The following is a 26,873-nucleotide window of genomic DNA, read 5'->3' on the forward strand; positions in this document are numbered from 1 at the left end:
GAACATTTTATTTAAACACATACAATTGTTGAAGTTATTATCCCAAGATCTATTGATTAAAATATACAGTACTTTTGTCTGTGTACATTTTAGAAAATCTCCATTATGCACATCTTTGCGGCAGGCAGGTGGTATTTATCAATGTAACATTCACAGGAATTGTCAAGACCCAAGATTTCCCAACAAAATATTTTCTAAAGAATTAAACTGAGAAGGTTACCAGGAAAAGCATTGCAAAATTTAGGAGCTCTTTTAAGCGGTGAACACAGACTTTTAGACAATACTCCTCAAGATTCATTTCATTCTGTTTATTTTTACATTCTGAAGTGATTGTTACATATTATTAATTACAATACACTAAAATGGAAAACAAAAAATACATAAAAACACCCCATAAACCTCCCCCCCCCCCCACAAATAAAACAAAGACAGTGTGAATAATAGTAAATCACATTCTGGCAAAGACTATAAAAAAATAAACATAGCTGGTTTTACACTTACCGTATTTTTGCGGGCCGATTTTGCGGCCCCAATAGCTTTCTATGGGGCTGCTAAGTCGTCCTGCAAAAATTCAATGGTGCGCCGTACGGCCATTTTTGCGGCCGTGATAAAAGATCGAGCTTGCTCGATCTTTTATACGGCGTACGGACACGGCCCCCATTGTAAATCAAAGGGGCCACAAAAACAAACGGAAGTTTGCGGCGCGCCGTCACCTCCGGTTTTGCGGAACGCGTTTTTTTCCCCCAATACTATTTCCATAGTATTGGAGGAGAAAAAAAAAAACAGCGATCCGCAAACATTTTTTGCGGCCTGTTATTGCGGTACACCACAAAAAATGCGGCCCGCAATAACGGACCGCAAAAAATGCGGTAATTGTAAAACCAGTCAAAGTTAGTAAGAAAAAAAAAAGGGGGGGGGGGGGGGGGGGAGTATAATCAACAACATAGCTGTTTTGAAGAGATAACAAAACAAAAAAGTCCAAATGATAGAGAGAATTATAAATAGCAATACGTAACCACAACGAACCCTTCAAACATATAATAACACATCACACTGCCCTACACGTGTTTCTCGTTAGACAACAAAACAAGTGTTGGGGCAGTGTGTTGTTTATGCTGATGCATTTACTATGGCATTTGCTGGTTTGTATGGGTGCATTGCAAATTTAATAAGTTTGAAGGGTTCATTGTGGTTTTGTATTGCTGTTTATACTTCTCTATCATTTGGACTTTTTTGTAAGGTCATTTAATGAATTAAGATTTCTATCTTGATCATTTTTATTATCTTTTCATATAACTATGTCTTTGGTTCCCTGATCATACTTGTCATTTTGTGAATTTGTTTATACTTTATCCTTTATTTTTTGACTATGTTCGGTATTTATTTTAGTGATGGTATAATGTGATATACTACTGACCACACTGGCTTTTTTCGGTTTTATGGGGAGTTTTATATATTTTTTGTCTTCAGTTTTTGTTTATTGCAATTAATAAAATTATATTTCGGTTTACTTTTTTTTGGGTTATTTTTCATTATTATAAGTTTTGATGACTTAATTATCTGTTTATATCTGTATTTGGGAACTCTATCACAGTGTGGTATTGGTTGTTCATTTTTGCATGGGTCTTTTGATCCGATTTTGGTTAACAATTGTTTTATACTTTCTAATTGGACGAACTCTTGCTATTCTGAAGTGGACAGTGGCTGCTACATCTTGAAAGCTACAGAGCACATCTCCTGTACCATCCTAAAAGGAGTTGAAACTCTACTCTGCATTCAACCAGGTGATCGTGGAACACATGGGAAAACTGCCTGAAACTCATCTATTATTTTCTACACATGAAGTACTCTCTCTATTTTTTGCCATAGACTTTTAATGAAGCAGTAGTCACATGAAGCTGCTCTACTCAAACAGTGGACATAAGAAGGTGAGGGTTTCAGCAGTAGGACCACCAGTGTTTCTTTCCCTGTGGATATGCAATAAATTGTGGTTTTTGTACAACACCTTTAAATTATCCTGCACACAAACTTCCAAAACCTAAGTAGTCCCATGCTGCCTATTACCTTTTCCCCATGACTTGTGCCATTTTCATTTAACACGCTCTTCACTCACTCATCAGGTTTTAATGTAATGGATGATTGGTAATATAGAATAGAGCACATACAGTACCTGTTTCCGGTATGGTGTAATCACTCCAATGTCTCTGGCAGATACTGATGTTGTGACATGTTTAGCAAGTATGCAGGAGTATCTCATGACCTGCACGGCTTCTGATGGATTGAACCAGGATGGGTTGCTTCCTTCACGCATTTCTGTTCCCTGTAGACAAACATTCTTAAATGAAGAAATGGCTCAGGATTCCTTCCGTAGAGGTGAAACAATATAGAAGCAAAGCAAGAAAAAAATCTCTCTAGAAAACATGTTTCTAAAGAAATGTCACATCTAATATTACTGTAGAATATTAAAATGGGAGGGCTTACATACCCGGACACCATGGAAAATTAAGGGAAAACCTCTTTTAGGCAACTTGTCCCATCTCAGGAGCCGATTAACAACAGTTGGATCTGCACAGACTTCTAGTTCCTTATGGTAGAACAGCTTGGATGGGAGATGAAGCAAAACTGCGTGTGATCTGTAGTTCTTCATCAGTTTTGTTATCTTTTAATAATTAAAGAGGTCAAACATAAATTTACATTTGTATAAAGCATATTCAAAGAGTAAATGTCATTTGACTTTTTTAAAGAAATCAAATCGAACACGTGAAAATTAGAAACCTTGTATCTTGACATATATACAATACAGACCAAAAGTTTGGACACACCTTCTCACTCAAGAGTTTTCTTTATTTTCATGACTATGAAAATTGTAGATTCATTCTGAAGGCATCAAAACTATGAATTAACACATGTGGAATTATATAATTAACGAAAAAGTGTGAAACAACTGAAAATATGTCTTATATTCTAGGTTCTTCAAAGTAGCCACCTTTAGCTTTGATTACTGCTTTGCACACTCTTGTCATTCTCTTGATGAGCTTCAAGAGGTAGTCACCGGAAATGGTCTTCCAACAGTCTTGAAGGAGTTCCCAGAGATGCTTAGCACTTGTTGGCCCTTTTGCCTTCACTCTGCGGTCCAGCTCACCCCAAACCATCTCGATTGGGTTCAGGTCTGGTGACTGTGGAGGCCAGGTCATCTGGCGTAGCACCCCATCACTCTCCTTCTTAGTCAAATAGCCCTTACACAGCCTGGAAGTGTGTTTGGGGTCATTGTCCTGTTGAAAAATAAATGATGGTCCAACTAAACGCAAACCGGATGGAATAGCATGCCGCTGCAAGATGCTGTGGTAGCCATGCTGGTTCAGTATGCCTTCAATTCTGAAAAAATCCCCAACAGTGTCACCAGCCAAGCACGCCCCCCCCCCCACACACCATCACACCTCCTCCTCCATGCTTCACGGTGGGAACCAGGCATGTAGAGTCCATCCATTTACCTTTTCTGCGTCGCACAAAGACACTGTGATTGGAAACAAAGATCTCAAATTTGGACTCATCAGACCAAAGCACAGATTTCCACTGGTCTAATGTCCATTCCTTGTGTTCTTTAGCCCAAACAAGTCTCTTCTGCTTGTTGCCTGTCCTTAGCAGTGGTTTCCTAGCAGCTATTTTACCATGAAGGCCTGCTGCACAAAGTCTCCTCTTAACAGTTGTTGTAGAGATGTGTCTGCTGCTAGAACTCTGTGTGGCATTGACCTGGTCTCTAATCTGAGCTGCTGTTAACCTGCGATTTCTGATGCTGGTGACTTGGATGAACTTAACCTCCACAGCAGAGGTGACACTTGGTCTTCCTTTCCTGGGCCGGTCCTCATGTGAGCCAGTTTCTTTGTAGCGCTTGATGGTTTTTGCCAATGCACTTGGGGACACTTTCAAAGTTTTCCCAATTTTTTGGACTGACTGACCTTTATTTCTTAAAGTAATGATGGCCACTCGTTTTTCTTTACTTAGCTTATGGAATCAGCGGCCTTGGAGGATGTTCATTCAGTTGTTTAATTTTGTAGAAAAAAAAGCAGATCACAGACATGGTACAAAACTAAAGTCCTTTCAAATGGCAACTCTCTGGCTTTAAGAAACACTAAAAGAAATCAAGACATTTTTCTATTAAACATTTATTAAAATCTACAGTGTGAACATGATTTGTATAGAGGCTAAGCCCCCTATATAAAAGTGAAAATAGTTCAAGGTCAGTTTTGGAGGTGACAGATTCCCTTTAATTACAGTAAAAAAAAAAAATACTGCAAAAGATTTAACAAATTATCACAATTGCCTCAGTTTACATAAAAAGTTTTTTTTTTTGTTTTTTTTTTAAACCAAACAATCACATCACTTTAATGCCCCTTGTTTATCTTCAGATATGGTGTTTTGAACTTACAGGCTGTGAATCTTTGGCAGCACTACTAAAAAAAATTGCAATTAAAGAAAGTCCCCATGATTCATGTCGGGTGTAATATATTCACGGAGACCGGGTGAGGAACTAAATTACCAAACACAGAAGTAAATTTTCCACTCCACTTGCATACTGGTAGTTACACAACATCAATGCATTTGGTTAAATCCACAAAAGTTCCTGACAGAAACCAGAAATGTCAGCAGAATCTGTAAGAAATCCAGCCTCAGTTTTTGCTGCTGCCACTTGAAGTGGCCATATGTCACAAGAGAAGAAATTTGAAATGTTTTACACATATAGACTAAAGTACTTTTTGCTATCTTTTTTTTCTGGCAGGTCTCCTGTAAGCTTGGATATTACATACCAACAAAGGGTTGTAGTTTCCACAAGCTCCATACGTTTCTTCATCCCTTAAGTAGATTGGAAGGGCCATGAGCCTTTCAAGCAATGATATACTAAGCCCATGTGCCAAAGCAATTCTAGACTTTATCACTGGTCCAAGCTGCATAGGATCTCCTGCAAGAATGATCTGTAACAGTAGAGGTTATTGGTAAAAACTAAATCTCTTACATAAAATAGTACCGCAGTTGTTTTTTTGTAAGTCCAATTACCTGGCCAGTGACTTCCGATACTAAACCTAGAGGTATGAGACACTCTGGCTCAGTGGCTTGCCCAGCTTCATCAACTATTACATGGGTGAAGTGTCCAACTCTGTCATGATTTAAGATAACAGCATTCAGTCACACTCTTTGCATTTTGTTTGTAAACAGTTAAAACTATATGTAGGCAATAAAGCCTCAGGATCCACCTAAAAACTATTCACCGTATATACTCGAATATAAGCCGAGATTTTCAGCCCGTTTTTTTGGGCTGAAAGTCCCCCTCTCGGCTTATATTCGAGTCATATACACCGGGGGTCGGAGGGGGAGGGGGGGGTGTCAGGTCATACTTACCCGTCCTGACGCTGTGTCTTGAGCCCCCAGCTTCTCCCCGTGCTCTCTCTTACTGCCTTCAGCGGTCACGTGTGGCCGCTCATTAAAACTCATGAATATGCGCATATTCATGAGTTTTAATGAGCGGTATCACGTGACCGCTGAAGGCAGGAAGAGAGAGCGCGGAGAAGCTGGGGGCTCAAGACACAGCGTCAGGACGGGTAAGTATAGCGATACTCACCTGTCCTGCGTCCATGGCTGCTTGCTGCTGTCTGTCATCGGTCAGTGACTTCAGACAGCAGAGGGCGCGGTGACGTGATTAGTGCGCGCCGCGCCCCCTGCAGCCTGAACGTCACTGACTGATGACGTGGTAGATAGCGGTGAGCAGCCATGGACGCAGGACAGGCGAGTATCTGACACCCAGCAACGGAGAGGTGAGTATGTCATTTTTTTTATTTTTACATGCTGCAGCAGCGGCAGCACATGGGGGAATAATCTATGGAGCTTCTAATGGGGGCAGCAAATGGGGGAACAATATGGAGCTTCTTATGGGGCAGCATATGGGGGAACAATATGGAGCTTCTTATGGGGGCAGTATATGGGGGAACAATATGGAGCTTCTAATGGGGGCAGCATATGGGGGAACAATATTGAGCTTCTTCTGGGGTCAGCATATGGGGGAACAATCTATGGTGCTTCTTATGGGGGCAGTATATGGGGGAATAATCTATGGAGCTTCTAATGGGGGCAGCATATGGGGGAACAATATGGAGCTTCTTATGGGGGCAGCATATGGGGGAACAATATGGAGCTTCTTATGGGGGCAGTATATAGGGGAACAATATGGAGCTTCTAATGGGGGCAGCATATGGGGGAACAATATGGAGCTTCTTCTGGGGTCAGCATATGGGGGAACAATCTATGGAGCTTCTTATGGGGGCAGTATATGGGGGAATAATCTATGGAGCTTCTTATGGGGGCATCATATGGGGGAATAATCTATGGAGCATTTCCCACCCTAGGCTTATATTCGAGTCAATAAGTTTTCCCAGTTTTTGTGGCAAAATTAGGGGGGTCGGCTTATACTCGGGTCGGCTTATACTCGAGTATATACGGTATTCCCTGGTGGTAAAGGAATCTCCTTCCTGAAGGAAAAATCATCTCAATGCAAAGACTTCCTTCTAGACTAGTGCTAAAACCCAGCAGACAATCCAATAAGCATATGACAGTATAAAACATGGGTAAGCAACATAAGAAGAGCATAAGTCTATGGGGAGAATGAAGGCAGGTTTTCTGACTTCCATCAGGCTCTGTAGGTAAGCTGGTGCTACTGATCACAGCTGCACTCAAATACAACTTAAAAAGAAGCTCAGTAGCCAACACTGTAGAAGATACATACTGAATGTACTATTGTTTTCTTGCACCCAATATCTTTTTCTTTCCACATATTGAAAAGTGCAGGAGGAAACAAAGAACAAAAAAAACCCTTTATTTAACTACCCCTGAACAAATCGACAGACTTTAATCGTCCAGGAGGTCGACACTTTACTTTGTGCTGATGTTCTAAAAAGCAGCTTGCAGGAGATGCAGTTGTGGGGGTAGAGCCGGGTGACCCCCAACAGAGAAGGCAGACATTATTTATCTAGTTCGATGTGTACACAAGCTGAATCAGCGTTTTTGCATACAGATTAGGCAGCACTGTCAGTGCTCCCTTCTCCAGACCCAGCAATCTTGTGATCACTGGGTGTAGAGAGGAAACTCGAGCTGCTGGTTCCTAGGAAATACAGTCATATCTGTTATGCAGACAAGGTGAATTGTCAATATATCAGCCCCAGTTACAGGGAAAATAAGCAATAAACATAATGAAATTATGTTAAAATCCGCCCTTCCTCCTAAAGGATATTTTAGATAAAGTGGAAAATGTGTAAATTAAATGAAAACACAAAAAAACAAAATCACATTACTGAATTGCTGTTTCTAGTCGTTCCCCATTTGTCAAAAAGAAAGGACAATACATAAAATTAATTTGTGCATAAAAGGGAAATGCAATTTCAATTGTTTTATAGTGGCCCTTTGAGGTCGTAAAAAAAGGAGGAAGGAATGTAAAAGTGACAAAAATAAAGCCCCAAAAGAAAAAAAATAGCTTTGGTATTGGCAGTTGCAGAAGAAGAGCTATGAGTTACAGCTCTGTTCCTGCTGCTGATCTTGTCTGTGTATTGCAAGCACTAGAGTTGAGCGACTTTGGTCGGATCGGGTTTCGTGAAACCCGAATGAAACAAAATAAGTTTCAGATGAAACTCGTCCGACTAGAGCAAAACAAAGTCGGAGTTTCGTCCGAAACCCGACCCCAATGCAAGTCAATGGGAAATAAAAGTCGGACGAAACTCCGACTTTTTTTGCTCTAGTCGGACGAGTTTCATCTGAAACTTATTTTGTTTCATTCGGGTTTCACGAAACCCGATCCGACCAAAGTCGCTCAACTCTAGCAAGCACCCATTAGGTCAGTCTGACTAAAATGCATGTCATGGTGTAAGAACAGGCACCCGATCACGACACACATTTTTGTCATAGGTCAGGAAGGGGTTCATTCCAGTCATGGCAAATAGTTTGAAGTCATGACGCAATGCATGTCCACAGCAGAGGCAGTCATAAGACTTATGCACATTATGTTATATCACTCTCTGCCTGAGCCACATAATAGGATGTAAATAATCTTGTACTTAATGTAAAGGCTCCATAGAGAGCAATGAAATGTAGCTTGTATGGGTGAACGAAGGATCCCTAAATTTTTTCACCAATTGGATGTGATGCTTCATCTTTCTTCTGGATATTTATGGAGAGCCATTTACACTTCGAGGATCTAGCTCCTACTGAGGCTGCGCATGCACATATATTTTAAGACACAAACACCACGAGATTGTTTTCTTCTGTTCGTTCAGATATCCAGGCATACCATACTCTGAAACAAGTATCTAGGACCTCTCAAAACACAGGCAGAACCTACCGTACTATGTAACAACTTTAGAGTGTACAGCTTGAAATTTTTACACCAATGTTTCCCAATGCCCATCCTCACGGCCCCGAACACATCATGTTCCAGGGTTTCCTTAGTATCGCACAGGTGAGAGAACCTGCGGCAGTTTCTGATGCCTTAATAATGATGCCATCACCTGAGCAATACTAAGAGAACTCTGAAAACATGACGAGTTGGGGGCCGTGAAGACTGGAGTTTGGGAAAAACTGGTTTACACACACAAAAAAAAAGGTTGACATTTTTGCCCGATATTCGCCATGTTTTGAATATAGTAACTAAGTTCAGTTTATCTAACCTTAAACCTATTTGGTAGAACATTCCAGCACTGCTGCATGTAGAAATAATAATACGAAAGCGAGAGGCTTTCTGAACATCTTCTCCGGGTCCACAGTACGGCTTTACTATGTCATTGATTGTCTAGAAACATTAGGGAAGAAAAATGACATGTTACTTCACAGTACCTGGAATGTAATATGTAACATATAGAAACCTATTGAGTTAAGTCTACGGACACATTTGACATGAAACAAAGATTACTTTATTTTCACACCACCCACAGACAATACATAAAACCTTTCTCTTGGCTTTTCTTTGTGGGTCTGTTCTTCCATGTATAATTCATGCTCTTATACACTAACACAGCTAGACTGAGCAGCTCTCACCACTCACCAAATACAGAAGTGTGAATCAGATCTAATGCTGAGAGAAGGGAGAGTGAGAGCAAAGGTCTAATGCATGGGTCAGATGTAGCGAAACAGCTAGCTAGGTCAGGGACTGCAGCACAAAGACCTACAGATATTTTTAATGAAAACTAAATAAATATTGACTTCATTTTGCACTTTATAAACATGTGAACTATAAAGAAAAAAAAATGAAAGGTAACGGAAAAATGTTCATACAGTAGCTTTTAATGGGGTTGATCGAATCGAAGCGAGAATTTTATATTAATGTCAATTATTTAATTTAAAAAAAATCGCTTTTCTAATTGCCTTTAAAAATTCCCTACCTGTCCCCCTCTACTGTAACTTCCTGTTTTTTTCTTACTTCCGATGACATCCTGTTTGAGTCTCCCAGCATGCACTGGTGATTCTCAAACAGGACGTCATGGGGGGCTGGCATTGCAGTCATTGCCATAGTTGCGGTCACCACAATGAATGTGGCATTATCACAGACATCCTTTTCAAGAGCAGGGCTAGTTTCTCAAAATTGAGCATGCGCCAGTTGTCAACTCCGACGCATGCTCAGTGTGCCGCTTTATTACTCTCAAATGCACACTAACAGGGTGCTTCCCTGCCAAATATAAAGAGAAGTGACGAGCCGGTAAGCGTGTGCCCTTTTCCTGGCTTGCCAATGCTCTTCATAGCGGGCAGGGGAGCGATCTGTTAGTGCGCGTTTGAAGTAATAATAAGGAAAGCAGGGAGCAGACACTAAGCACGCATCAAACATGCAACTGGCAGTTGTTCAATAGAGCAGAGACTAGCCCAACCACTGAAAAGGACATCTCTGATGGCCTCCCTTTCAGGTTGGCAACGGAATCTGTGGTAATGACCGCAGCACTAGCTCCCGGATGAAGTCCCAGGGCACGCAGAAAGACTCAAAAGAAATGTCATCTGAAGAAAATAAACAAAAAGGGAATTTTTAATTCAAGTCCATTAGAAAAGTTGTTAATTTTTAAATTAACTAGTTAGACATTAATATTAAATTCAGTTAGGTTTCAGACCACCCCTTTAAGTATATATTTGTTAAATTGCATATGTCACACTCTTTATTGTATGTCTGACAAGTTATGCCATTCATGACAACCAAGTGAAATCAGAACCCTTAATATTAGAAATGTTGAGGATTATTCACCTTTGCTCCCTTCACCTTTTCATGTGTTGTAAAAATGACAGTCTTTTCAAGCATCTGTGTTATATGTACACACAGAAATATAATTTTTTTCAACATATATTTTTGCTGGCATTTTTATTTTGTGACATTTTCTCCAGCGGCTTCTTGGTTCAACTTCTGAAACATTAGAATTAATGCACGGAGAAAAATAATAGAAAACCAAAAAGAATTTTGGTATTCACCATAAAATCTTACTTGTAGTCTACATTGGGGAGATACAGAAACCATGGGTCTCTGTGCTGGCCTTTGCAGGGACTTTTCAGGGACTATGCGGGTCTGTGCTGGCCTTTGCAGGGACTATACGGGGCTGTGCAGGTACTATGCAGGTCTGTGCTGGCCTTTGCAGGGACTATACGGGGCTGTGCAGGTACTATGTGGGTCTATGCTGGCCTTTGCAGGGACTATACGGGGCTGTGCAGGTACTATGCGGGTCTGTGCTGGCCTTTGCAGGGACTATACGGGGCTGTGCAGGTACTATGCGGGTCTGTGCTGGCCTTTGCAGGGACTATACGGGGCTGTGCAGGTACTATGCGGGTCTGTGCTGGCCTTTGCAGGGACTATACGGGGCTGTGCAGGTACTATGCGGGTCTGTGCTGGCCTTTGCAGGGACTATACGGGGCTGTGCAGGTACTATGCGGGTCTGTGCTGGCCTTTGCAGGGACTATACGGGGCTGTGCTGGCCTTTGCAGGGACTATACGGGGCTGTGCAGGTACTATGCAGGTCTGTGCTGGCCTTTGCAGGGACTATACGGGGATATGCAGGTACTATGCGGGTCTGTGCTGGCATTTGCAAGGACTATACGGGGCTGTGCAGGTACTATGCGGATCTGTGCTGGCCTTTGCAGGGACTTTTCAGGGACTATGCGGGTCTGTGCTGGCCTTTGCAGGGACTATACGGGGCTGTGCAGGTACTATGCGGGTCTGTGCTGGCCTTTGCAGGGACTATACGGGGCTGTGCAGGTACTATGCGGGTCTGTGCTGGCCTTTGCAGGGACTATACGGGGCTGTGCAGGTACTATGAAGGTCTGTGCTGGCCTTTGCAGGGACTATACGAGGCTGTGCAGGTACTATGCGGGTCTGTGCTGGCCTTTGCAGGGACTATACGGGGCTGTGCAGGTACTATGCGGGTCTGTGCTGGCCTTTGCAGGGACTATACGGGGCTGTGCAGGTACTATGCGGGTCTGTGCTGGCCTTTGCAGGGACTTTTCAGGGAATATGCGGGTCTGTGCAGGTACTATGCGGGTCTGTGCTGGCCTTTGCAGGGACCATATGGGTATCCTCCTAGTATTTTGGCGTGCTCGGAGATTTAGTTTTCGTTGTCTCAGCTGCATGATTTGTGACTGCTAGACAGCTTGAATACATGTGGGGGTTACCTGTTTGTTAGGTAATTCCCACATGTATTCAGTCTGTCTACAAGTCGCTAATCATGCAGCTGAGACGACGAAAACTAAATCTCCGAGCACGCCAAAATACTCGGGACACTCGAGCATGCTCGGGAAAACCCGAGCAACGAGTATACGCGCTCATCACTATGGTCTGAGATTCAGACCCATGTTGCCTCCAAATGACACTAAACAAAACACACGAGGCCTGATACTAGCAGGTGAGGTATAGTCTGCTGGGGAGGTGTATTATTAGTGTCAGCCTCCAGGGGGGAGCAGACTAACCCATGATTTCTGTGTACACCAATGAAGCGCTGGAGAAAACAAGTTGTAGTATGATTTCAGCTTGGTAATGTTCTCCTGGTTTAAGCTGGAAAACTTTATCTTAATTTTACTGACGTTTCTAGATAAAACAAAACAAATAAGCATAATATTTCTTGTGCTACCTCTTCTTGACGGCTGGAAGCATTTACTCGGACCATGCTACCTCGTTCTAGTTGGCCACTTTCATGGAGACGGAGACATACAAGATCAGAAGCGCTGTTAGATGGAGCACAAACCAAAATGCGACTGTCTGGCAAAGCGTAATGTATCTGTGGTAAAAATTAGTACGGAATTTACTTGAAGGAATTAAATGAATGAACTTTAACGAAGTTATTAGAAATCGGAATGATAACTCTTTACTTCTAACTTATTTACATGGTGATTTTGTCCTCTGGACCCGACACTTGTGGTATACAGTGGTGCAGCACTGATAAACCTGCATAAACCTGTCACCCAGACAGTTTTTATATTAAAGGGAACCTGTCAACAGGTTTGGCTGATATAAGGGTGACATCGCAAGAAGATGGGAGACGCCAGATGCGGACCTGCAACACCCATTGGACTGGACCGCCCAGCAGGCGAGTATAATAAAAGTTATTTTTCTTGGGGCGTGGCTATGTAGCGGCGGAGTGAGGACGCGCTTGGCAAGAGCTCCTGCCATCCTGAAAACATCCGGCCAGCAGATCCTTACCTCTGCGGCACATTTGCTAGTCCTCGGACCCCTCTGGACTCTGTGGCGCTCCTGGACCCCCGCGGGAGAGCGGGGCTGGATTCCTGGGTGCCTGCGGCTGTGAAGACCGGGGCGGACGGCAGGGCCTACATGGGGCGGCGGCCATCTTGAAGGCGTGCGCTCTGCCTGTGAGAGACGCGGCGCCGGGTTCCCTCGCTGCAGCGCTGACAGACGGTGAGCAGACACCCTGAATTCTTGCGAGGGACAAGCGGTGTGTGCCCTGAAAGATTGGGCCCCGCATCTCCCTCTTTGCTATATCACCTGGCCTGCCAGCGCCATTACTGTAGGGACTTGGATCCCTCTCTGACTGCTGTCCCTGTGGGGTGCTGAGGATCTCTCCCCGGGCTACAAGGGCCCTTGTCTGCTGCTCGGAGCTGGACATTGCCTCCCTGTGTGACTCTGCAGGTCTGTGCTGCTCTTGGGACCCTGCAGCCACCATCTGATAATTTTACTCTGTCTATAACCTTGATTCAGGGGACTCCAGAGTGCACTGTCTCTGATATCCGGCTGTGCCCTATTGCTATTGAAATGAGTCGTTCCAAGGGGTCTGGGGCGGCTGAAAAGCTGAAGGAATATGCCAGAATAGACCATGCTGAAGGCTCAAGATCTCTTAAAAATAATCCCTCACAGGCTCAGTGTAAGAACCACCCCTCTGAGTGAGCAAGAGGAATTAACCCTTAAGCAGGCGTCTGAACAACTTATGCAGGCCATCTTCTTAACCAGGATGTCTCTGTCTGGGAAGATAGAGGACGTGCTCACCGAGGTGGGACGCCTCTGACAAGACATGCAAGTCATGAAGGGCCGCATTACGGAGGTGGAGACGCGGGTATTCCAGGTAGAAGACACCATCACACCGATGGAAGCCAAACTAACGAAAGTGGCAGGCTCTATGAACGCGTGGAGGCAAAAAGCAGATGACCTGGAGAATAGAATGCATCAGAATAATATCCGAATTATTGGTCTACCGGAGCGCTCGGAAGGACAACACCTGGAGCAATTCCTAGAAGATTGGCTTAAAACCACTTGGGAGACGAATTCTCCCCAATATTTGCGGTGGAAAGGGCTCACAGGGTCCCTACTAGGCCTCTTCCTCCTGGAGCCCCACCTAGACCTTTTCTGGCGCATCTCCTCAATTGCAGGGTTAGAAACGTGGCTCTGCGTCTGGCGCCGCAAAAGAGTCCTATCAAGTTCAACAATGCAACGATCTCGATTTTCCCAGACTTCTCTATGGAACTCCAGAAACAACGGGCACAGTTTACGGAGGTCAAAAGACATCTACGGGAGAGGAATGTTATGTACTCGATGATTTACCCGGCCCGGCTCTGGGTGGTCCACGAGGGGTCTACTTTGTTTTTTACAGATCCAGCGGAGACGGCGGAGTGGCTACGGTCTCACAAAGGGTCTGCTGCAAAGGAATCCTAACGTATCTATTGTTAGTTGGTATTTTTCTATTAATCGGCTGATTGGAGCTTTACTTGAAAGCATGCAAGTTACCAACAATACCGGACACTGAGCTCAGTGATGGTATCCCCCTTGTTTGCTTCGTGATGGGAGTACAGGACTCTGCTCCCACGTTGTTTGTTGTCTATTCACTTTGTTTTTTTTCCGTAGTGGTTTTTTTTATTTTTTAGGTAGCAATCGCAGTCGACAACAATTTCAGTCTCTAGGTGATGTCTCTAAATTTTGCCCAGGTAATATGCACCATATTCAGCGGAGTAAAACATGGGGTCTGAGTTGATATGTACGACATGGAATGTGAGGGGTATAAAAACTCCTCGAAAAAAGATCAAGGTTTTCTCACAGGTCAGACATTATCATCCTCACATTGTGGCCTTGGTGGAGACGCACCTGACTAGAGATACCGCGCGGTGCGTACAGAAGCCTTGGGTACAATGGTCTGTCCATACATTCCACACCAGCTACTCAAGAGGGGTCTCACTGTTGGTACATAAAGACGTTAGATGGGAAGCTAGGGAGACTCGGAGGGACCCTGAGGGTCGTTTTATTTTTGTCCATGCATTGATAAACACCAGGAAATATGTGGTCTTATGTATTTATAATCCCCCCCGACTCGTATATCTATTCTGCAGAAGGTAATGAGTTTTGCCCTTAATTACCCAGACGCTGATGTTATTTGTACGTGAGACTTTAACATGGTCATGAACAACTGCCTTGAAAAATTGAGGTTGGATAATGGAGTGACTGGGGGGATCCTCTCCACCGACTACAACCCCGTTGTCATTATTTATGGGGGATGGCGGGTGGTTGGATTTGTGGAGGGTGCGTCATCCTGAGTTAAGGGAATATACTTGCCACTCATCCACTAAACGCTCTCTATCACGCATAGACTACATATTTGGTTCTAGAGGTCTGGCAATGTGGGTGACTGATATAGAGCATGGAAGTAGGGGGATCTCAGACCATAGTCCGGTCATCCTTAAACTCAAATATGGGCAGGTAAACAATGGGATAGCTTGGAAGTTGAATCCTTTCTGGTTAAAATTTATGGGACCTCCTGACAGAACGATTGATCAGTTGCATTGCTTCATCGCGTCCCACCCGGAACCTCAAGATATTAATTTCTTTTGGGATGCCCTTAAGGCATACCTGAGGGGCTGTTTGTCCTCCACGATCTCTTATATTAAGCGGGTAACCTCAAGAAAGGATGATGAGGTGGAGCAACGACTGAAAGACTCAGAGGCTACATATATATCTAACCAAACCAGTGGGAACAGGATTGAGTGGTTGGCTGCCCAGAGGTTATATACTCAGCATGTGGACACTAAATCTAAGCGTAAACTATTCTTTACACGTCAATCTTATTTCGAATTGGGGAACCAGACGGGCAAATTCTTGGCCTATCTGGTGCACCAACATAGCACCTCTAACACAATATTACAGATTCGTAGGGCGGATGGTATATTGGTGTCTTCAACAGAGGAGATTCTTGGCTGTTTTCAGGACTACTACAGGTCACTATATGAATCTAAAAGTGACTGACACTTTGGGGTGTATAGACTATTTGTCAGATGTATCATTCCCCACATTAGATCCTGAGCAGCGAGCCCTTATGGATGCTGTGTTCACCGCAGAGGATAGACAATGCTATCACATACAAGGTTTCTGGGAAGGCCCCTGGACCTGATGGGTTCCCTATTGAATTATATAGAAAGTACCGGGATATATTGACGCCACTTTTGGTGAAGGTATTTCGGGGAATTTGGGAAGGGAATCCTATGCCTGAGTACTTTTATGAGGCTAACATCATAGTGCTTCGGCAGGAGGGGAAGGACCCTTTTGGAACGTGGATCCTATCGCCCCATTTCGTTAGTAAATGTGGACTATAAAATTTTCACCAAGATCCTAGCTACCAGACTGAATTCAATTATATTGAACCTTACACATCCTGATCAAACGGGCTTTATGCCTGGTAAAAGTACTTCCATTAACATCAGAAGAGTCCAGTCAATAGTCCAATATAGCTCCCTAATGCCAGACAACAAATGGGCATTGGCATCGCTGGATGCTGCCAAGGCTTTTGACTCTCTTGAATGGCCTTTCCTCTCCGCATGTTTGCAAAGGTATGGCTTTGGCAATAAATTTATAACATGGATTAAAATATATATGAAACCCAAGGCCCGTATTTTAGTAAATAGCTCAATATCTGAGTCTTTCTCATTACATACAGTTGTGGCCAAAAGTATTGACACCCCGGCAATTTTGTCAGATAATACTCATTTTCTTCCTAAAAATGATTGCAATCACAAATTCTTTGGTATTATTATCTTCATTTAATTTGTCTTAAATGAAAAAACACAAAAGAGAATGAAGCAAAAAGCAAAACATTGATCATTTCACACACAACTCCAAAAATGGGCCAGATAAAAGTATTGGCACCCTCAGCCTAATACTTGGTTGCACAACCTTTAGCCAAAATAACTGCGCCCAACCGCTTCCGGTAACCATCAATGAGTTTCTTACAATGCTCTGCTGGAATTTTAGACCATTCTTCTTTGGCAAACTGCTCCAGGTCCCTGATATTAGAAGGGTGCCTTCTCCAAACTGCCATTTTTAGATCTCTCCACAGGTGTTCTATGGGATTCAGGTCTGGACTCATTGCTGGCCACCTCCGAAGTCTCCAGTGCTTCCTCTCAAACCATTTTCTAGTGCTTTTTGAAGTGTGTTTTGGGTCATTGTCCTGCTGGAAGACCCATGACCTCTGAGGGAGACCCAGCTTTCTCACACTGGGCCCTACATTATGCTGCAAAATTTGTTGGTAGTCTTCAGACTTCATAATGCCATACACACGGTCAAGCAGTCCAGTGCCAGAGGCAGCAAAGCAACCCCAAAACATGAGGGAACCTCCGCCATGTTTGACTGTAGGGACCATGTTTTTTTCTTTGAATGCCTCTTTTTTTCTCCTGTAAACTCTATGTTGATGCCTTTGCCCAAAAAGCTCTACTTTTGTCTCATCTGACCAGAGAACATTCTTCCAAAACGTTTTAGGCTTTTTCAGGTAAGTTTTGGCAAACTCCAGCCTGGCTTTTTTATGTCTCGGGGTAAGAAGTGGGTCTCCTACCACAGTCCCTTTTCATTCAGACGCCAACGGATAGTACTGGTTGACACTGTTGTACCCTCGGACTGCAGGGCAGCTTGAACTTGTTTGGATGTTAGTCGAGGTTCTTTATCCAACATCCGCACAATCTTGCGTTGAAATCTCTTGTCAATTTTTCTTTTCCATCCACATCTAGGGAGGTTAGCCACAGTGCCATGGGCTTTAAACTTCTTGATGACACTGCGCACGGTAGACACAGGAACATTCAGGTCTTTGGAGATAGACTTGTAGCCTTGATATTGCTCATGCTTCCTCACAATTTGGTTTCTCAAGTCCTCAGACAGTTCTTTGGTCTTCTTTCTTTTCTCCATGCTCAATGTGGTACACACAAGGACACAGGACAGAGGTTGAATCAACTTTAATCCATGTCAAGTGGCTGCAAGTGTGATTTAGTTATTGCCAACACGTTAGGTGCCACAGGTAAGTTACAGGTGCTGTTAATTACACAAATTAGAGAAGCATCACATGATTTTTCGAACAGTGCCAATACTTTTGTCCACTCTCTTTTTTATGTTTGGTGTGGAATTATATCCAATTTGGCTTTAGGACAATTCTTTTTGTGTTTTTTCATTTAAGACAAATTAAATGAAGATAATAACAAAGGATTTGTGTTTGCAATCATTTTCAGGAAGAAACTGAGTATTATCTGACAAAATTTCAGGGGTGTCAATACTTTTGGCCACAACTGTAGGGGAACCCGTCAGGGTTGCCCTCTTTCCCAGGCCCTCTTCGCCCTTACGGCACTAGCAATATGTATAAGGTCCTCCCCTAACATCCAAGGTATAGATATAGCAGGTCGGGTGGATACCATAGGCCTATATGCCGATGACATGGTGATATTCTTGAATGATGTGGAAGAAACTTTGCCACAGGTGATATCCCTTATAGGTAGATTCAGTAAATATTCAGGTTTCCATATAAATTGGGAAAAGTCTGCCTTCTTACCCCTTTCCCATGCACCGATGCCCCAGCTGGAGGCTCTCTACTCGCTGTCTACTGTATCAAGTTTTAAATATTTGGCATCCACATATCTCACAATAGTACGCTTGATCTACAACTTAATGTCCACCCATTGCTGGAACTAGTTAAAGTTAAATTTGCATCCTGGAGTAGGCTCCCATTATCTGTGGCTGGACACATTAACCTGATTACTCCCTTCAGCACAGTGCGGTAACGGTGCCCAGTCCTTTTTTGTAAATCTCAATTCCCTGGTCACGTCCTTTATATGGGGGAAAACTAGGCCCAAACAAATTGTCCACTTTACAAAGACCAAAGAAGGGAGGTGGGGTGGCGTTGCCAGATTTTTTCCTATAGTACTAAGCTGGGCAGGCTAAAGCTTAAGTAAATGGATGCCGGGTAATTGCCTCCCCAATTCTGAAAGCCACCTGCTTCACGCTGCACAAGCGGATTGCCCATTAGGGTTCCTTGAGTTGGGGAAAACTAATGCTCCACGTCTGCTACCCCTGTTCCGGCTGGTACGATTAATATGGAGACAAATCAAAAACGTAATTGGGTTTAAAGATTTTATAGCTGAAATGCCCCTGTGGAATAATAACTATTTTCCGGGGTTGTTGAATCACCCATCCACCGTTTTTTGGATTCAGTGTGGCGTCTCTTCAATGGGAGACTTGTGTGACCAAGGGATCTTAAAGTCTTTTGAACAATTACAGGTCACACATGATATTCCGAGATCTCAATTTTTTTGCTATCTGCAGCTGAGATCAGCTCTTCAATCACATATGAGGGGTAGGGGTGTGGGCCGCACTATTTCATCTTTACCTCTGATAGGAATCCTTAATTCGCAGGGTCCCCAGGGTCTCATATCCTCTTTGTATACATACATGCTGTCAGTAGGGGCAGAATCGGCCATAAGCTCTATTAAGAGGAAGTGGGAACGACTCATCCCTAATACGCAAAGAGAGGAGTGGGAGGAGATTCTGGAATCTCCGATTGGAGTATCACCATCTTTAATAATAAAATTATACAATTATATATAATAAATCAATCATATTTGACTCCGATGCGACTTTTTAGGATGGGTCGGCTTCAATCATCAGAATGTTTGCGATGTCACTTGCCAGATGTGGATTTTATTCATATGGTGTGGCAATGTCCCACTAGCCAACATTACTGGAAATGCCGGAAAAAAAAAAAAAAAAAATCAATCTCTCTCTCCTTTGAAATTCTTCATATTGCATCCGTTCACATCAGTTACAGACGGATCCGCTTTTCCGACTTTTTGGCGAATTTTGACTGATGCACATAACTGAAGTGTGAAAGAGGCCTTACTCTGCAAGGCTGAGACATCACATGCGACATAATACGATGTAGGAGACCAGGCTGCGGAAATAGTAGATACTAGTTGATGTAGTGGTAGTTGTAGTTTAGGAATTTTAGTTAGACTTTATTTCTGAATGATACGACAAGGCTTGTGAAATTGGATTGATATACATGCTGGAAAATGTATAGCCAATTATCCTTTATGTATGTTTGGAAGGATATGTACATATTACCTTGTTTATCTATAAGAGTGTGCAATCTCTTTGCATTGTATTTTACAATGGACGGAAACATGTGTGCTATGTATAATGCTTGTTATCATAAGCCATTATGTATGTTGTACATTCTTTGTGTCCTGAAGTTCAATAAACGAATTAAAAAAAAAAAAGTTATTTTTCTGCTCTTCTAGGTTAGATCGGGGGCTTATCTACAGCATTATAGAATGCTGTGTATAAGCTCTGAAAGGCAGTGGCTGTAACTCGTATCTGCCAAACCTGGTGACAGGTTCCCTTTAACACAGGCATAAATAAAACACAGCTTTAACCCCTTCATGACCCAGCCTATTTTGACCATAATGACCTGGCCATTTTTTGCAATTCTGACCAGTGTCCCTTTATGAGGTAATAACGCTGCGATTCTGAGAATGTTTTTTCGTGACATATTGGGCTTCATGTTAGTGGTAAATTTAGGTCGATAATTCTTGCATTTATTTGTGAAAAAAATCAGAAATTTGGCGAAAATTTCTCAATTTTCAAATTTTGAATTTTTATTCTGTTAAACTAGAGAGTTATGTGACACAAAATAGTTACTAAATAACATTTCCCATGTCTACTTTACATCAGCACAATTTTGGAAACAAATTTTTTTTTTTGTTAAGAAGTAATAAGGGTTAAAAGTTGACCAGCGATTTCTCATTTTTACAACAAAATTTACAAAACCATTTTTTTTAGGGACCACCTCACATTTGAAGTCAGTTTCAGGGGTCCTATATGGCAGAAAATACCCAAAAGTGACACCATTCTAAAAACTGCACCCCTCAAGCTACTCAAAACTACATTCTAGAAGATTATTAACCCTTCAGGTGCTTCACAGGAACTAAAGCAACGTGGAAGGAAAAAATGGACATTTTAATTTTTCCAACACAAATTTTCTTTCAGCATCATTTTTTTCATTTTCACATGGGAAACAGGATAAAATGGATCCTAAAATTTGTTGGGCAATTTCTCCTGAGCACACCAAGACTAGATGCATAGTGATCACTTTGAACCCCCAGGTGCTTCACAAATTGATCCGTAAAAAAAAAGTACCGTACTTTTATTTTCACAAAAATTATCTTTTAGCCTCAGTTTTTTCATTTTCACATGGGCAACAGGAAAAATGGATCCTAAAATTTGTTGGGCAATTTCTCCTGAGCACACCAATACCTCATATGTGGTCATAAACCACTGTTTGGGAGCACGGCAGGGTCCGGAAGGGAAGGAGCATCATTTGACTTTTTGAAAAAATTGAGAAAATTAGCTCCAATCGTTACTGGACACCATGTCTCGTTTGGAGAGCCCCTGTGTACCTAAACATTGAAGCTCCCCCATAAGTGACAACATTTTGGAAACTAGACCCCTTAAAGAACTTATGTACATGTGTAGTGAGCACTTTGAACCCCCAAGTGCTTCACAAAAGTTTATAACGTAGAGCAGTGAAAATAAAAAATCATTTTTTTTCCTCAAAAATGATTTTTTTAGCACGCTATTTTTTATTTTAACAAGGGTAACAGGAGAAATTGGACCACAAAAGTTGTTGTCCAGTTTGTCCTGAGTACGCCGGTACCCCATATGGGGGGGGGAACCACTGTTTGGGCGCACGGCAGGGCTCAGAAGGAGCGCCATTTGACTTTTTGAAATCAAAATTAGCTCCAATCGTTAGCGGACACCATGTCGTGTTTGGAGATCCCCTGTGTGCCTAAACTTTGGAGATCCCCCACAAATGACCCCATTTTGGAAATTAGACCCCCTAAGGAACTTATCTAGATGCATAGTGAGCACTTTGAACCCCCAGGTGCTTCACAGAAGTTTATAACGCAGAGCCGTGAAAATAAAAAATCATTTTTTTCCTCAAAAAAAATTATTTTTAGCCCGCAATTTTTTTTTTTTCACAAGGGTAACAGGATAAATTGGACCCCAAAAGTTGTTGTCCAGTTTGTCCTGAGTACGCTGATACCCCATATGTGGAGGATGACCACTGTATGAGCACACGTCAGGGCTCGGAAGGGAAGTAGTGACATTTTGAAATGCTGACTTTGATGGAATGGTCTGCGGGCATCATGTTACATTTGCAGAGCCCCTGATGTACCTAAACTGTGGAAACCCCCCACAAATGACCCCATTTTGGAAACTAGACCCCCTAAGGAACTTATCTAGATGCATAGTGAGCACTTTGAACCCCCAGGTGCTTCACAGAAGTTTATAACGCAGAGCCGTGAAAATAAAAAATCATTTTTTTTCCTCAAAAAAAAATTATTTTTAGCTCGCAATTTTTATTTTCACAAGGGTAACAGGAGAAATTGGACCCTAAAGGTTGTTGTCCAGTTTGTCCTGAGTACGCTGGTGTGGGGGGGAACCATTTTTTGGGCACACGTCAGGGCTCGGAATGGAAGTAGTGACGTTTTGAAATGCAGACTTTGATGGAATAGTCTGCAGTCGTCATTACGTTTGCAGAGCCCCTGATGTGCCTAAACAGTGGAAACCCCCACAAGTGACCCCATTTTGGAAACTAGACAATCCAAGGAACTTATGTAGATGTGTTGTGAGCACTTTGAACCCCCAAGTGCTTCACAGAAGTTTATAATGCAGAGACGTGAAAAAGAAAAAAATCATTTTTTTTCCACAAAAATCATTTTTTAGCCCCCATTTTTTTATTTTCCCAAGGGTAACAGGAGAAATTAGTCCCCAAAAGTAGTTGTGCAATTTTTCCAGAGTACGCTGATACCCCATATGTTAGGGTAAACCACTGTTTGGGCACACGTCGGGGCTTGGAAGGGAGGGAGCACCGTTTGACTTTTTGAACGCAAAATTGGCTGGAATCAATGGTTGCACCATGTCGCATTTGGAGACCCCCTGATGTGCCTAAACAGTGGAAACCCATCAATTCTAACTTCAACCCTAACCCCAACACACCCCTAACCCTGATCCCAACCCTAACCATAACCCTAACCCCAACACACCCCTAACCCTAATCCCAACCCTAACCACAAGCCCAACCCTAATTCCAACCCTAACCCAAATTCCAACCCTAACCCTAATTCCACCCTAACCCTAATTCCAACCCTAACCCTAATGCCAACCCTAACCCTCTTTCCAATCCTAACCCTAACCCTCTTTCCAACCCTAACCCTAATGGAAAAATAAAAATATTTTCTTTATTTTATTAGTTGTGCCTACCTATGGGGGTGATAATCGGGGGGTTCATTTCCTTTTTATTTCATTTTGATCACTGTGAGAGTGATCAAAATGAAAGAACGGAATCTGCAGCCGGGGGGTGAGGGGAGGTCGGAATCTGGCGGGGAGCGGAGGGAATGGGACTTGGGCAGATGATGACAGCGGGGGCAGATCGCCGCTGTCATGCAGTGGTGGGGGGGCGATCGCCGGTGGGAGGGGTCGAATCGGTGTCTCCAGCCATGTCTGATGCTACTGCAGCATGTACTGGTCCAATATTTATGTTTCTCCCTCTCCCATATTGATAGTTCTGCTTCACGTAACTTGTCTCATCTATTGCATCTTTTCTGTGTTGTATTGTGCATAAATATGTGACTTCAGATTTTGTATTAGTCTAGCCTGATGAAGAGACCTGAGTAGTCTCGAAAGCTTGCAATGTGTTACCATCTTTTCAGTTAGCCATTAAAAGGTATCAACCACTGAGGACTCTCAATTCTGAATATTTTTCTATCTACTGGCTAACACGGTACAAAGATATACATCTTTCCTGTGTAGGTACAAGCACTCATTTTCAGTACAGAACTAGAAACCATCATTATATTCAATTAAAAACACACATAAGAAAACATCCCCATACACCTCCTTTATTAAAAACAATCCTTCTCACAATCCGTTAATTATCTGCAACTCAGTTTACCGACAGTTTTGTGGAATACATTATTCTGTACTCTGTGAATTGGGATGCTCCTGCCTTGCATGAGCTAAAAGTCACACGGAAATTACTATATTTACGATTCATGACAATCTCCTACTGGTGTCAAACTGAGTCTATAAGGGTCTTTCAAGGTCACCAAGTTTTTTCGTCAACATCTTACAGCTGTATAGAGTAAGGACAGAAATCCTCTACTAGTCCGCTGAGTTATAATTTTCTAGAATATAGTCCTTGACATCTTTGAGCTTTAGCTATTCCCATTTCCACCACTAACTACCAGTTTTCTGCTTATGCAGTTTAGACAGAGAGCTATCAATCAATGGCACAAATGAGGTTATTCAAAGCTTGTCATTATTCATCACTTATCTTAAACCAAATCTGTCAGCAGGTTTTTGCTATGTAATCTGAGAGCATCATGATGTAGTGACAGAGACCTCGATTCCAGTAATGTAGTTTACTGGGTGCAGCAGTTGTGATAAAATATATGGTGCAGATCTAGCAGTGCTCTGAATGCTGAGCCCTGTATAACCACACACACACCAATGATTGGCAGCTTTCTGTTTACACTGTTAGGAAGCTGCTAATCAGTGGTGGGGTGTGGTTGGACTAGTAGGCACAAGACAGCTAGTCCTGTAGTGATAATCACCTACTGATAAAACATTTATTGTATTGAAACAGCAACACACAGCCCAGTGAGTGACCTAGTAAGAGGAATTCCCATACTCTTTTCATAATTGGAGTAGGGATATTGGTTGAGCAGTAGTTGAAAGAAACTCCTAAAAAATCATGATCTAGCCACATGAAACAGCACTGTAGCATGGTGTTTGGGAGAGAAGGCAGGCAAAATAAAGTAATGTCAATAATGTATATAGTATAATGTACGTTTCCCAAAAACTTGCAACTACACAGTGTCTGGAAAATAATTCAATGCATTTTGAAAGTTTTAATCCTTAAAATGTCCATTAGTACTTATACTGTTCACTCTTGATATGGATAAAAGGTTATGACCAGCTAGACTATTCTGATCATTTTGTGGCTGTGTAATGCACATTGCACTTTTAACCTTGGATGTATGACTTGTGGACACTAATATAATTAATGTGTGGTTTCAATAAACAAACACCTGGAAAAGATTTTTGTTTTTTCTTTAACTAATGTTAGAAAATACCACTGTGACGAAAGTAAAAAAAGAAAAAAAAAAAATAACACATGCATCAATATGGTACACAGCAAAGACTACTATAAAATGACTTAAAAAAAAAAAAAATCTGTCACCTGCAGAATAGCTTCAATGACTGTAACAGTTTTTCCTGTACCCGGTGGCCCAAAGAGAATATAAGGAGTAGGGCGGCAATCTCCACTCAATATCCTTGTCACTGCCAACTTTTGTCGATCGTTCAACATTGGATTGAAGAATTGGCACTTTTTTTTCATTTGGGATTTCTCACCTGCACACACGTCATGAACACCGTTATATACATATATATATATACCCCATATTGAATTCACTGAGCAGTAATAAAAGAATAATAGCAGTAACAACGTTTTTTTTTTTTTTTTTTTAAGTAAAAAACACACAAAGCACTAACCTCGGCTGTTCGTCTGTGTAGCCACTGTCACCATGTCACTCATGCAGACTGCATTCTTCCCTCGAACACATGGCTTGCGCTGTTCATGGAATATACAACTGAAATGGTCATCTAAGCAAAAACTATTATACACAGAAAATAAATGGACCGTGATATAACTTATGAGGTCAAATTGCTGCATTTATTTCAGTACAGGACATGGACATACAGTGCTGTAATAGAACCTGTCCCGTTGATACTTTCTCTTTAGGCTTGAGATGTGCGGTCTTTTTTAACATCATATTAAATGTCTGACGTATTGTCGCTGTAAGGCTGGGTTCACACGTGGCGTTTTTTTCGCATTTCCGCGGCGGTTTTAACCACGCGATTTTGCCGCGAAAACGCGAAAAATAAGCATCCCATGCATTCCTATGGGATTCCGCAATGCTGTGCTAATGCTGCGGTTTTTACCGCGGCGGAATCGCTTCGCGGTAAAAAACGCAGCATGCTCATTAATTTTGCGGAATCGCGGCGATCCCGCATCCATAGGAATGCATTGTTCCGCTTACTTCCCGCATGTGGCTGTGCACACCATACGAAAAGTAAGCAGAACAATTGCGGATAGTACCCACGGTCCGGAGGAGAGGAGACTGTCCTCCGGGCTTTAGGTACCATATCCCTGTAAAAAATAGAATTTAAAATAAAAAATATTGTTGTTCTTACCTTCCGGCATCCCGCGCAGCCTTCCCGCCTCTCTCCACGCTCTCGTTCCCAGTAATCCTTTGCGAAAAATGCCCGCGAGACGTCGCGATCCCGCGAGAACGGACGTCATCGCAGGCATTTTCGCAAAGGATTACTGGGAACGAGAGCGTGGAGAGAGGCGGGAAGGCTGCGCAGGATGTCGGAAGGTAAGAATAACACCATTTTTTATTTTTTTTTAATTATTTTTTACATTTTAACTTTTACTACTGATGCTGCATAGGCGGCCTCAGTAGTAAAAAGTTGGTCACACTCGTCAAACACTATGTTTGACGAGTGTAACCAACCTGTCAATCAGTTCTCCAAGCGATGCTACAGATCGCTTGGAAAACGCTAGCATTTTGCAAGCTAATTACTCTTGCAAAATGATAGTTTTTCCGCGGGAAAATCGTGGGAATTTAAAATGCGATTTTCCCGCGGAATGGAATTCCGGAACTCTCGCGGTAATTTCCGCGAGAGTTCTGCTACAAGTTCACAAGAGTGTAGAAAAAATGATCCTATTTTCAGACTTTTTTTCATCTGTGTGGTATCTGTTTATATACATCAGAAGTAAATAAAATTTACCAAAATAGTTTCCAATCTTTAAGAATTGCAATGTATCCATAAAAATTGGATCCGTGTGGGAGTCAAGTTTTTTTTTGGCACACCCAAATATTTGGATAGGCAAGTCTGATCTAAAATACTAAGAAGACAAGTGCATGCGTTTTTTTTTTATTTTTTAGAATACAGGCATTGGTTAAAAAAAACAAACAAAGAGCTGAACAGTCACTATTAAATA

At 42.3% G+C, this 26,873-nt stretch overlaps 1 protein-coding gene across 2 annotated transcripts in view; it reads right to left on the reverse strand.

Moving 5' to 3' along the window:
* Positions 1-26,873, reverse strand: part of MOV10L1 (Mov10 like RNA helicase 1) — a 260,035-nt gene that overhangs the window by 27,416 nt on the left and 205,746 nt on the right. For both annotated transcript variants that reach the window (XM_073573462.1, XM_073573463.1), the window contains 8 exons: positions 25,358-25,436; positions 25,044-25,216; positions 12,126-12,272; positions 8,703-8,824; positions 5,053-5,152; positions 4,806-4,970; positions 2,486-2,659; positions 2,171-2,320 (listed from right to left, as the gene is read on the reverse strand). In XM_073573462.1, the coding sequence (XP_073429563.1) occupies positions 2,171-2,320; positions 2,486-2,659; positions 4,806-4,970; positions 5,053-5,152; positions 8,703-8,824; positions 12,126-12,272; positions 25,044-25,216; positions 25,358-25,436 (1,110 nt within the window). The remainder of the gene's footprint in view (positions 1-2,170; positions 2,321-2,485; positions 2,660-4,805; positions 4,971-5,052; positions 5,153-8,702; positions 8,825-12,125; positions 12,273-25,043; positions 25,217-25,357; positions 25,437-26,873) is intronic.

The sequence above is a fragment of the Dendrobates tinctorius genome, unplaced genomic scaffold (assembly GCF_039654945.1).
Source record: "Dendrobates tinctorius isolate UK_male_01 unplaced genomic scaffold, ASM3965494v1 ptg000035l, whole genome shotgun sequence".
Lineage (NCBI taxonomy): Eukaryota > Metazoa > Chordata > Amphibia > Anura > Dendrobatidae > Dendrobates > Dendrobates tinctorius.